The sequence below is a fragment of the Balaenoptera physalus genome (genome assembly GCF_965194825.1).
Source record: "Balaenoptera physalus genome assembly, chromosome: 14".
Classification (NCBI taxonomy): Eukaryota; Metazoa; Chordata; class Mammalia; order Artiodactyla; family Balaenopteridae; genus Balaenoptera; species Balaenoptera physalus.
The window spans coordinates 32,300,973-32,314,446 of NC_138893.1; the positions used below are offsets into that span (position 1 = coordinate 32,300,973).

The following is a 13,474-nucleotide window of genomic DNA, read 5'->3' on the forward strand; positions in this document are numbered from 1 at the left end:
TCTCTTGGGCATTAGGGTCGGTCAGTTTGTTTACTATTTTTATTTTTTATTATAAAAATTACTTATAGTTTATAAAATTTGAAAAACCTTCATTTTGGAGAATTTCAGAGACAAATGTAGACTGAATATTGTAATGAATTTCCAGGTACCCTTCCCTCATTTGAAACAGTTACTGACTCATGATGTCCACTCTTTTTTTTTTCTTCTAGTTTTATTGAGTTATAATTGACATACGGCACTGTATAAGTTTAAGGTGTACAGCATAATGATCTGACTTACATCGTGAGTCATTATTCTCACAATAAGTTTAGTGAATATCCATCATCTCAGATGGGTACAAAATTAAAGAAATAGAAAAAAATTTTTTTTCTTGTGAAGAGAACTCAGGATTTACTCTCTGAACAGCTTTCATCTATAACATACGGCTGTGTTCGTTATATTTATCATGCTGTACATTACATCTCAAGTAGTGATATTTATCTTACAGCTGGAAATTTATACCTGTTGACTTGCCTTCATCCAGTCTCCCCCTTGACCACAAATCTGATCTCTTTGTCTATGAGCTTGTTTGTTTGTTTTTGAAATGATGGCCATTCTTACTCTTCCAGTATTGTATTGAAGCAAATTCCAGACGTTATATCATGCTGTATTTCAGAATGCATCTCTAAAAGCTGAGTACTTTAAAAAACATTCACAATACCGTTATTGCACCTAAGTAGAATTCCTTAGTGTTGCTGAATATCCATTATTTATATTTCTAATTTTTTTTTCAGTCTTTCTTTTTTTTATTTATTTATTTTTGGCTGCGTTGGGTCTTTGTTGCTGCACGGGCTTTCTCTAGTTGTGGAGAGCAGGGGCTACTCTTTGTTGTGGTGCGTGGGCATCTCATTGCGGTGGCTTCTCTTGTTGCGGAGCACGGGCTCTAGGCGCGCGGGCTTCAGTAGTTGTGGCTCACGGGCTCTAGAGCGCAGGCTCAGTAGTTGTGGCTCATGGACTTAGTTGCTCCGCGGCATGTGGGATCTTCCTGGACCAGGGATCGAACCCGTGTCCCCTGCATTGGCAAGCGGATTCTTAACCACTGCGCCACCAGGGAAGTCCCAGGTGTACTGATTTTATACTGATGATCTGTTTTCATTCTGCTGACGGAATTTATTGATTTGGGGAAATCTGTATCCCCTAAATAAACTGAAATCCTAATTTGCTGTCCATTGCAGTTTACAGTGTGACAGTACATAAATATAGTGTGAAACAATCATGGTAAGGATTGCTTAGTCCATTGAATTAATTAGTGTAAAGATGACATAGGTGGTCTTTCATTAAAATACTGAAAAGTTGTTTCTCAGTTCACTCTAGATAGTTTTATAATTTGTTCATAATTTTAAAACTTTGGTAGGAATGTAATTTTGAGTAACTGTTAGAGAATGCAGGTATTTTTCCTTATTACTATTTACGGGATGTTCATAGGTGAAATGAAACATTGTTTTAGGTATTGGTGATACATATAATAGCTAATAAAAATAGATGACCCTTTTTTTTAATTGGAGTGTAATTGCTTTACAGTGTTGTGTTAGTTTTTGCTGTGCAATGAAGTGAATCAGCTATATGTATACCTACACCCCCTTCCCTCTTGGACCTCCCTCCCACTCCACCCCCCATTCCACCCATCTAGGTCGTCACAGAGCACCGAGCTGAGCTTCCTGTGCTTTATAGCATGTTCCCGCTATCTATTTTACGCATGGTAGTGTATATATGTCAATCCTAATCTCCCAATTCGTCCCACCCTCCCCTTCCCCTCACTGTGTCCACCTGTCTGTTCTCTACGTCTGTGTCTCTATTCCTGCCCTGCAAATAGGTTCATCTGTACCAAAAAATAGATGACCCTTAATTGAACAGTGGATACAGTTTTATGAGCTGCACATGCATTAACACATTTAATCCTTAGGAACTCCACCGTTAGGACTGGTTATTATCTTTCTTGTACAGACAAAGAAACTTGCCCAAGGTCATCTAGCCAGGTGTGACAGAGCTCACCTCAGGTAGCCCATGTCAGCGTATGTGCTCTTGACCAATAGGCTGTTGTGCCTCTCAGGACACATTTGAGAAAAGACGCATTCCCTGGCCAAAGAAAATTAATTCTCTAAGGCAACAGAGTGATGGCTAATTATAGAATTAGTTTTTTGTTACTGGTTTATTAGACTTATTCAAAGCTTTTTTTTTAATAGGTAAATTTTGTTTTTAGTTGGAAAACATGTAGTGAAGTTGTATTATAATATGGTCTCACTATCACTATTTTCTCATCAAATTAGTTTCTTTTGACCAGGTCTTGTTCTCTGACAAGTCCCTTAACACTCTACGTCTTAATTTTCTTCTCTGTAAAATTGACTTTTATATGATTTGTGAATACTGTTTCAGGATCCTAAATTTTTAAAAAAGCGTTTTTCTTTATTTAATTAGTGGCTTTTAAAAAAATTACAAAGTTATGTTTAGTGTTAGAAAAATTGGAGAAAAGAGAACACTACAAAAAAGAAGGAGGAAAGTCCTTTTTTCAAATTTCTAAACCCAAGTAAAATGACTGTTAACATGGTGGTATATTTCTTTCCAGGTTTTTTCCTAAATATTTTAATTATATATATTTATGCATAATGGTTTTTTTTTTATAAATTTATTTTATTTATTTACTTTTGGCTGCTTTGGTTCTCTCTTGCTGTGAGTGGCTTTCTCTAGTTGGCAGCGAGTGGGGGCTACTCTTCGTTGTGGTGCGCGGGCTTCTCATTGTGGTGGCTTCTCTTGTTGCAGAGCACGGGCTCTAGGCACGTGGGCTTCAGTAGTTGTGGCTCGTGGGCTCTAGAGCGCAGGCTCAGTAGTTGTGGCTCACGGGCTTAGTTGCTCCGTGGCATGTGGGACCTTCCCAGGCCAGGGCTGGAACCTGTGTCCCCTGCATTGGCAGGTGGATTCTTAACCACTGTGCCACCAGGGAAGCCCATGTTTTAACATTGAATAATGACAAATCCCCTAAAATTTCTATAGCATTTAAAATGGCTGTTTGATATTCTGTTGCTTATTTTAAAAATTGTGTAATTCTATAATTGAGCATTTAGATTATTTTGAGGTTTTCATTTGTGTTCTTTATTTGCCTCTATCTCTTATGATTTTCTTGGGATAGATTCCTTGAAAACAACTTCTTAGATTAAAGGGTACTCACTAAAATTTGTGGTTTATAATAGTAGAAATTGTTATATTTTAAAGGATTATCAGTTTGGTATTTGCTCTTTTAATTGAAAGAAAACTCTAATTGGAGCCAAACTAATGAGACCCCCTCAGTTAGATAGAGAAGGACACAAATATCTTGAACTAAGCAAGGATATTTTTTTATTAAAAAAAAAACCCTGCCAGAGTATGTTCTGGGATCAGTCCTCATTTACACCTGGTTCCTAATCATTTATCTCTGTCACCAGTGATAAATGCTTAGGTTTCAGAGAAATGTCCCTCAGAAATGGGCTGGAGACAGCAGTGTCGTGAAGCAGAAGGTATTTGATTATGTTCTTTTTACAAAGGCAGAGAAGTGGATGAATATGTTAAAGAAAATGTTTCAACAATAAGAGCTGCCTGAAAAGTTTCTGTTACTATTTACTTTCTCTGGCAGTTCTTCTTCGAAGGTAGAATTTAAAGATCAACTTAGGGGTCTACACCATGAGCCTCTGAAACGTCTACCCGAAGCTAACCTAGCAGTTGGAACTCTTTGTACTGATTTTGTGGAACCTTTGAGACCTTTAAAAAATATTTCTAGAGCCACATGTGATTGGTCTAATATTTTGAAATTCTTTTTTAGGCAAAGGGGCAGATTTGAGTAAGCCTCCATGTCGAAAAGCAAAGGAAATCCGGAAAGAAAGGAAAAGGTTAAAACTCATGCAGCAGAACCCAGGTGGAGAACTGGAGGGTTTCCAGGTTCGGGGTCAGCCACCGTCTTTGTTCTCACCAAAGGCTAAATCCAACCAGCCCAAGTCACTTGAAGATTTAATTTTTGAATCTTTACCAGAGAGCGCATCACACAAGTTTGAGGTACTTTTGTTTGTTTTTTTGTTAGCTACTTTGTTTTTTTTCACTTGAGATCATGCAGTTGATGTTTTGCTGTTTATATAATGGGAAATTAAAGTGAATTGGGATGGAGTGGCATTTATATTTACTAAGTTAATTGCTACTTGAGAAAAACCTTTATTTTTCCTTTAAGATTTAAAAAAGTAGACAATTGGCTACTAAAGTTGTGAAAATTCTAGTTTTAGTGTGTTATTATTTGAGGTACTCTGGCTTTTTGTATCTCTTGATTGAAATTTAGTAGAGTGAAAAATAAAAAATACTGTTTTAAAATTTCATTTTTGGCAGTTTTGGTTTAGGTAATGAAAGAGAATAGATCACAGTAGGCAAATCACTGTTTCATCCATTCTAACATTCTGATCTTGATCAAGGCAGCAAATGGTATTACATACGCAAGCCAGCAGTTAGGAATTAACTAAACAGTCCTAAATGTACTGCTATAATCCTCTCATTAATTCCCCCCAAACCAATTTAGGCGGAGTGTGCGTATGCCTAGTCTGAAGAGTGTTCCTCTTATTTTTCCCAAATTGATTTATATTCCAGGTTAAGTCTAGATTTTTCAGTATTAGTTTGGTATATTTATAAAATTTTTTTCTAAAACATTAACCATAATGATTTTATTATATTCTCCTACTTGATTAATAACTGGTCAGCCTTTGAATTTACAGCTTAATATAATCTAAGAACATCACTTATCACTGAAAACCTGATATTAAACATTTACTTTGGTGCAGTTTAAATCTTAGGACAATATATATTATCAGATATAAGTGTTAACAACTTTGACTATTATAATTGCTTGGCTACTCTGTTTTGGTATTGACTTTCTCCTTCCCAAATTGTAAGGAGAATGGAACACACTATTGAATACTTAAAATAGTTTATCAAGAGGTTTTTATCTTTTGATCAAATAGTAATGTATTCAGGGCACCAGGCACACCTAATATAACAGGTCTTCAGTAGGCACCTTTTACTTTTTTAGTGTAATGATATCCAGGATGGATAGATTTTTGTTATCCCCTGGGTGTCACTCTTTCATGAGAGCAACTACTTCTTGTGGCACAAGAAGTTTCCAGTTGGAAAAAAGAAGTTGCCAATTACGCCTTTCTATTGTATTACATTTGATTTCGTGTTTTACTCTTCTGTTTTGCTAACATATTTTAACTGGTTAGTAAATAACGTTAAAATAAATGTTAGCCATTACTATGTACAATTACTGCTTTTAATGCATCCTCATTTTAGATATGAGGAAACTAAGGCACAGAGAGGTTAATTTATTTACTTGACTAAAATGGTGACTTTAAGATTTGAGTAAAGGGAATCTGACCTTAGATTCTTCATTTTAAACTATGCCATGAAATAGGAACACTTATTGAGGGTTGTCTTTTACATTTATAGAAAAAAGTTGTAAGTTTAGAGTTAATGATGCATGAAAGAGTGTCCAAAAAATATATTCACATTTTCAGTCTTTTGGATTGTTTTACTGAAGGTGAGTTGTATACAGCTAATATTAAAGAGTATTTATTTGTGTCTGTGTCTTGAGTGCCAGAAGTATTCTACTGTTTTACAATAGAGGCAGTCTTACATAATTCAGTCAGTCTAAGAGCTTAGTCTTAGAATTTGGACAGGATCCTCTGCCTTCTTAATGAGTCTGGAATTTGGAGAAATAACTTTTTTTCTTTATTTACTAACCGGTTGATTTTTAATGTTAAAATATTACCGTTATATGTTCATGCTTTAATATTTGTATTGGAACTTTGGGGCTTTTTTGGGTGGGAATAACTTAATGCATATTCCATGGAATAAATAAATGAATTAATGAACATTGTTTTTTAACTCCTTCTGAAGGTGAGGGTGGTGAGATCATCTCCACCAAGTTCTCAGTTCAAAGCCACATTTCAGGAGTCTTACCAGGTCTATAAACGCTACCAGATGGTTGTTCACAAGGACCCACCTGATAAACCAACTGTGAGCCAGGTCAGCAGGCCAAGTGTAATTTTTCTGTACAAACGCAACTTTCCCCTCTATTTGATATCACTGTGTGAATTCTTGGTTTATTTGTGGTACATTTAATTTATATTCAATTTGCAGTGTATCTGCAAAGAGATAGGACCATGGAATATTGGACATTCTGAAAGTGCAGATTTTACCTCATGCCATGTTAAGAGCCTTTCATGTATAATTTCAGAATGGAAGGTAAAATGAAGTATCTCTATTTAAAGTCACTATGTTTAGATGCATTTATTTAAGAGTTAGTGAAAAGGCGATCTCTAAGTTAAAATATTTATGAGAAAAAAGTAAAAAAAAACCCACTATATTTATGGTAGGCATACTTTGCACAACACAGTTAATATGCTTTATCTCCATTTAAAAGTCATGTGTAGAAAAAGTTCATAACAACTAAATTACTCATCGTTGATGTACTACCCATACACAACTGAGTGGGACTAGAAAAGTAAGATAGTAGAATGTTTTAATTGAAGTCCTCATATAATTTTACAAATCAAATTACACAAGAAAAATCTGGAAGGGGAAAAAGTTTAAAGCCCTTAATATAAGTAGAGGTGACACAGGTAGTGGCAATTAACATGAGCAGCGATATTGACTCTGCTGTATGCAGAGAACCACAACAGGTAGATAGAGAAAAAACAACAAAAAGAAATTGTCCTGGCCCTTGTGAGTTTAAGTTTTTCATGAATATTGGTGCACAGTTCGTGCTTCAGGCTCCGTGCTCGTCAACCTGTCCCAAGGTTTGTTCGTTTTATAAAAATTCCAGCGCTGAGCTTTGGAAGTGGATTTGCGGAGATCTTACTCTAGCCTCACCTTCAGAAGCACATCATCAGGTAGAGGTGTTTCAGTAGCGTTTGCTTGTATCTTCCTTGCTCTGAAGGTGAGGCTAGTACCTGTCTCCTTTGAGGACCCCGAGTTCAAGTCGTCCTTCAGCCAGTCATTCTCTTTATATGTCAAGTATCAAATGGCCATACACCAGGACCCGCCTGATGAATGTGGGAAGACCGAGGTACCTTTTGCTAAATGTTTTTTTCCTATGTTGATGAGGTTGTCTATGAAGAAGCATAATATCAATATATAACCTTCTTATTCCATTTTCTTATCTGTTAAGTAGAGTTGATGATCGTTGCATTGTGTGTTACTGAACTTCTGTGAAAACACGTTATACATGTGATCATTTTAAATCCCTCAGAAAAAAGGATATGTTTTTGCTCAGTGTTCTCTCCAGGAACCTGAGTGTATCGTGTTCACACGTCAGTCACTGGGCTAAGACAGCAGACGTCACTGAGTGCTCTTTGTGTGCCAGACTGTGCCACAGCACACAGGGAGGGGGTCTCTGTCTTCAAGGAATTGATGATCAAACGGGAAAGACGGACCAGTAAACAAATATATCTTAACAAGAAGCATGTGGGAAAAGACTGCATGTGTTGAGGTTACATAGAGCATCATTTAACATGCATTTATTGAGGGCCTGCATTTTCCAGCTGGAGATATTTAGATGAATAAGAGATTGCATACTTTCCACAGTTGGACAGTGATGTTTTGGAAGAAAGATGCCAACAGATGCAGAAGGATCGAAGTTTTGATTTTTTGTTTTTTTTTAATGACATAGGATGTGTTAGCTTAAAAGAGATAATTAATAAGGCAGGAGTTAATGCTGCGTGTTCCCTGAGAGAATGCTGACTTCTGGGTCTCGCAGAGCCTTTCTCGGTAAAGTGTGGTCTGCAGACCAACAGCATCAGCGTCACCAGGCATGCAGACTCTCACGTCTCCCCTCAGACCTGCGGAATCATAATCTGCGTTTTGAACTAGGTCTCCAGATGATTCATGTGCACATTCCGGTTTGAGAAGTGCTTCCATAAGTTCCCCGTTGAGATCTATAGCTGTGGGTGATAGCATTTACAGATAAGGATTCTGAAAGGTGCAAGAAGTTCCCTTTGATATTCCCAGCAGGTCTTAATTCCTTTCTGAGCGTTATTCTTTCCTATTACCCTTGAGATTCTGGCTTTGTGCCTGCCTGCTTACCAGGTATGGATAGTTGGGCCAAAACACCCTGACATGTTTGATGTGTTCCCGGGAACCCCCTCACCCCACTTTGGGCTTCAGGCCTCTGTGGAGTCCATTCCTGCAGACTTAGTTCAGTGCGAAAGTTCTTAGTCTTAATTGGGGAGACAGATGGGTAAGCAGTTCCTGTGCTGTTGGATTAGTAAGGAAAGGCACCTTAGTGTGGGACTGGAGGTTAGGGAGGTTCTTCTGAAGGAAGTGACATCGGAGCCAAGTCTGAAAAGATGAGTGCCACTTAACATCTGGGCAGGCTCTAGGGCAGTGTTCTGTATTTAGGCATAAGGTATGATTGAGGCTTTTTTAAAAAGGCTTAAATTTACATTCACTACCATCGGTAGTACTGAACTCTGGGTACATGATTTGACCTCGTGTTTAAATAGAAATACATAATGGATTTCTTTATTGTAGCCAAATAGTTTTGCTTTAATGATTCATTTTATAGGATCACATGCTTACAGCAAATTCATACTGCTGGGAAAGTTTGTATAAACTATCGTAAACTTTCCCAACAGTATGAATTTGCTGTGTTTAGTACTTTGATTTCATACAAGTGCGTATATTTGGCTTTGATAAATTCTTTTACTTCATTCATAGCATTTTATTTACCTGACATCTAACTGAATTCATATGGAGTTTTCAGAGACATTTGAAATGATGTTGCTTTTCACATGGGCGAATTTGTCATCTCACTGAATGTAGTTTCTAAGAAATAACATGAAATAACATTTTGTAAGGCAAGACTCTGTACTGTGCTTTTTTCTTTATAATAGCCTCATTGAGGTGTAATTCACATACCATTATAAGTCAGCCATTTAAAGTATATGATTCAGGGGGTTTTAGTATATTCAAAGAGTCGTGCAACCATCCTCACTAGCGCCAGAGTATTTTCATCATCCCCAGAAGAAGCCCCATTCCCATGGTGGTCACTCCTCGTTTATTCCCCAGACACCCCAGCTCCAGGCAACCATATTCCACTTTCTGTCTCTGGATTTCCTTAATCTACAATCAGTATTGTACAGTTCATATAAATGGAATTGTACAATGCTGGTCTCTTGTTGACTGGCTTCTTTCTCTTAGCATAATGTTTTCAAGGTTCATCCATGTTGTAGCATGTGTCAGTACTTCATTCCATTTTATGGCTCAGTTAATATTTCATTGTATGGCTATACCAAATTTTGTTTCTCTTTTCATCCATTGATGGACTTTTGGGTTGTTTTCATTTTGGGGCTTTTATAGAAAGTTTTGCTATGGACATTCATGGACAGGTATTTATGTGGACATATGTTTTCATTTCTCTTGGATGTATACCTAGGCGTGGAATTGCTAGGTCATAGGGTAACTCTATGTTTACCTTTTGAGGAAGTGCCAGACTGTTTTTCAAAGTGTGACACCTTTTAAAATTCCCACCAGAAGTATGCAAGGGTTCCATTTTCTCCACATGCTCAGCAACACTTGTTTATTCCTTTATTTTTTTTTTTTTAATTTTAGCCATCCTAGTTGGTGTGAAGTGGTTATCTCATTGAGATTTTTTTTGGTCTGCTCTGTGAGGCTTGTGGGATCTTAGTTCCCCAACCAGGGATTGAACCCGGGCCACAGCAGTGAAAGCGCCTAACCCCTGGACCGGCAGAGAGTTCCCTCATTGAAGTTTTGATTTGCAGTTCCCTGATGGCTAATGATGTTGAGCATCTTTTCATGTGTTTTTTGGCAATTTGTATATTTTCTTTGAAGGAATATCTATTCACATTTTTTGCCCATTTTTTAAAGGACTAGATACAAGTCCCTTATCACATATGTGATTAGAAATATTTTTTTCTTTCTGTGGATTATCTATATCTCTAGTAGGATTTTTTATCTTACAGTCTGTTTTGTCTGATATTGGTATAGCCATTACCGTCTTCTTCTGGTTCCTGTTTGCATGATACTTCTATACCATTCTTTTATCTTCAATCTGTTTGTGTCTTTGAGTTTCAGGTGTGTCTTTTTTAGACACCATATATTTGGGTCTTTTTTTTTTTTTAATTCGGAGGTAGAACAGTCTCTCCCACTTAGTTGAAGTGTTTAATCCATCCAAATTTAATGTTGTTATTGATAGAGTTGGATTTATGTCTTCATTTCACTTTTTTTCTATGTTTCATGTCTTTGTTCTTTTATTTCTTTACTACTTTTGCATTAAATGAGTATTTTCTAGTGTAACATTTCAATTCCTTTAATGATTTTTTCACTGTATATTTTTGAGGTGTTCTCTTAGTAGCTGCTCTAGGGCTTACCATATACATCGTGACTCACAGGAGTGACTACAGATTTATACTAACTCGATTCCAGTGAGGTATAAAAATGTTACTCCTGCTGCGCTCCAGTACCTCCTCCCCCTTTTTGTGCTATTTATAACATATATATGTTTTAAACTCAATATACGTTATAATTATTGCCTTATATGATTTTACAGCTTTTATAAAGCTGAGAAGAGGAATAGGAACAAGTGTTTGTTTATAATTTGTTAAAATTAACCTGATTTTCCATTTCTGGTTCTGTTCATTTGTTCCTGTGGATTTGAGTTACTATCTAATATAATTTTCTTACTGTAGTTCAGCTTTGTTCCCATCCACCTTCCTTATGATGCTATTGTTAAATATCTTACTTTTCCATATGTTATAGTACCAACAGTACAATTATACACATATTGTTTTGTACAATTGCTTTTAAAATCAGTGAAGAGAAGAAAGGAATACACACGTGTATTTGAGAAGCCTCTGATGTCACGCCCTGGGGCCTCAGCCTTGGACGTTGCACCGTCACCCTGGGATGACAGTGGTCTTACTAGTGTTCTCTTTGTCTCTTTCCCTGATGCCTCTGTTCAGGTGTTCTATCTCTGTTGGTTTCACATCCAGCTCTTAGGCTCCACTAATTGCTGACTGTTTGCTGTATTGTTTTCAGCAGTGCCCCAGGGCATAAATTGCTCCATAGTTTGATTTATTAAATTTAGTCCCCTTTGCAGCAGCAGTTTTTGAGGCCAATCTTTGAGGTTTGTTCTGACCCCAGGAGGGCTCTTCTTCACTGTCTCTTTTCCTGTTTCTCTCTGGTAAACCAGCTGGCCTACGGTTTAGCTTGCTGCCCTCATGGAACTACTAGCCTCCTCTTAAATGCTTCCACCAAAATCTCCATTGTTTTCAAGATTTCCCCTCGGCTTGAACCTCCCTCTGTTCAGACGTAGTCCAGCTTGCCGAGCAACTCTCTGTTCCGCAGCCTGCCCTCTTGAGCCCCTTTGCGCCACTGCTCTGGAGCTGCGGGCAGGGACGGTGGCTCATTTCTCTTTGGGTGACACCTTTGCTTTATGAGCAGGGCACTGGTCAGGAGCTAGGTCCTAGTTCTGGTCTTCTCTAGGTAGATGATTAAGTTTTGGACTCATTAACAGGGAATTTTAAGACCTGTGAGCTGCCCTAATGATAGTTCTGTGTAGGGAGATGGTCACTGCTGTAGATGAGTCCTTCACCTGCCATGTTTTCATCCTAAAAATTCTTTTCTTCACTTGGCAGACTCTTGCTCACAGGTAGAGAGTAAGTACTCTGTCTGTGGGGCTGGCTGCCTAGACGAACTGATTTGGACATGCTGCTTTGCTTCTCAGGCTCGAAGTGAGGTGTTTTATACTGAAGGGACCTCATTCTTGTCATGGAGTACAAATAGTAGTTTTCCCTTGTACCTGGCTACAGTTTCTACCTGAGGAACCAGCCAGTGTTCCTGTGCTCAGAGGCAGAAAGAGAAGCCAAAAAAGTTCTCCTTTGAAAAGTTCAAATGATGTCCCGACCTGCTTTACGGGCTCCGTGCAGCAGCTCACTGTGTTGTGGTTTTGTCAGTATAATGGGCCAAACTAATTTAATTATGTTCAAGAAAATCCAGTTTTGCTTTTGTTGTTGTAAACCATTTGAAGTAAAAAGCAGTCAACATACTAACTTGGGAACTTTAAGTAACCATAATCAATGCATAAAATCCATTTTTACTCAGTTGGTGACTGTAAAATAAAATCGTTTAAACACCCCCAAAAGTAGGTTATTCTTTGAGAGATTTGATGAGAGTATAAATAAATATAGATTGCTTTGATATGCAGAATAGCAAGTCAGTTCTTTTTAGTAACATCTTTAGAAAAACAGCACATAATTGCAGATGGTGAGATGGTATAGGACTTAGTAAATTATTCTATATGTTTGTTTCTATTACTGTTTTCAATCATTCAGGTAGATACCAGATTTTCAGAAAATAATACTATCTAGATAAAATAAAACAGGAGTAATTTGTCACCTATCTTTTGTATAATACAATATAAAGCCAGCGTTTAATAATCTTTGTTTTTCAAAATATCAGTAATTCCATATGATGTAAACATGCGATTTTTAGCTGAAATTTTATTGATGTTATATTTTAGAAAACAGCGTTATCTAATAATGTTTATTAAGTGCCAGTTGATCTCAGCTCTTCTAAACTATTTGAAGAACAGGCTGTAACCACAGCTCCAGTAGTCTCATCACAGTTCTGAGGCATTGACTAAATTGTTTTCCAAATTTTATTAAGGACTTTCAAACATAAAGGAAAATTGAGAGAATAGTATACTGACCCACCTGGTACCCATCACCTAGATTCAACAGTGGTTAGTTTTCTGTGTTTGCTTTATCTTTTTTTGTGTGTTGAATCATTTTAACTTAGATTATGCATCATGACATTTTACTCCTAAAGTCTTTAGCATGCGTCTCTGAAAAAATAAGATGTGCTTCTTCAAAATGCAATGTCATTATCACATGTAAGAAAACTAATGATTCGTAAATATCATCTAATATCTGTCCCATTTAAAAAAATAAAAGTATCCAATCTAGGTTCGTAGATTATATTTAGCTGTATATTAGTTTATATTTTTAAAATTGTATAACAGCTTCTATCTTTCAACTATTTTTCGTGATATTGACTTATTTTTTCAACTTTTTATTTTGAAACTTTTGAAATTTGTGAACAGAAAAGTTGAAAGAATACAGTGAACACCCACATACTGTTCACAAAGGTTCACTGGTTGTTAATAACTTTTGTGAAATTTGCTTTGTCATCTTTTCTTTACTGGAACCGTTTGAAAGTAAGTTGTGGGTGTTATAACACTTCACCTGTAAGTACTAAGCATGCATCTCCTAAAATAAGTATATTCTCATGTAACCACAATGTTTATCATTCCTAAAAAATTAACAGAAATTTTATAACATCGTAACCCATATTCAGATGTTCCCAATTATACCCAAAATACCTAGAAAGCTTTTTTTAAAAAAATACTAGA

General features: G+C 36.8%; 1 protein-coding gene across 6 annotated transcripts in view; it reads left to right on the plus strand.

Annotated features, from left to right (window-relative positions):
• ATE1 (arginyltransferase 1) overlaps window positions 1-13,474 on the plus strand; it is a 163,029-nt gene that overhangs the window by 14,628 nt on the left and 134,927 nt on the right. For 2 of the 6 annotated variants that reach the window (XM_082424783.1, XM_082424782.1), the window contains exons 6-8: window positions 3,830-4,059; window positions 5,941-6,069; window positions 6,983-7,111. In XM_082424783.1, the coding sequence (XP_082280909.1) occupies window positions 3,830-4,059; window positions 5,941-6,069; window positions 6,983-7,111 (488 nt within the window). The remainder of the gene's footprint in view (window positions 1-3,829; window positions 4,060-5,940; window positions 6,070-6,982; window positions 7,112-13,474) is intronic. The other 4 variants (XM_082424781.1, XM_082424779.1, XM_082424780.1 and 1 more) reach the window with 2 other exon arrangements.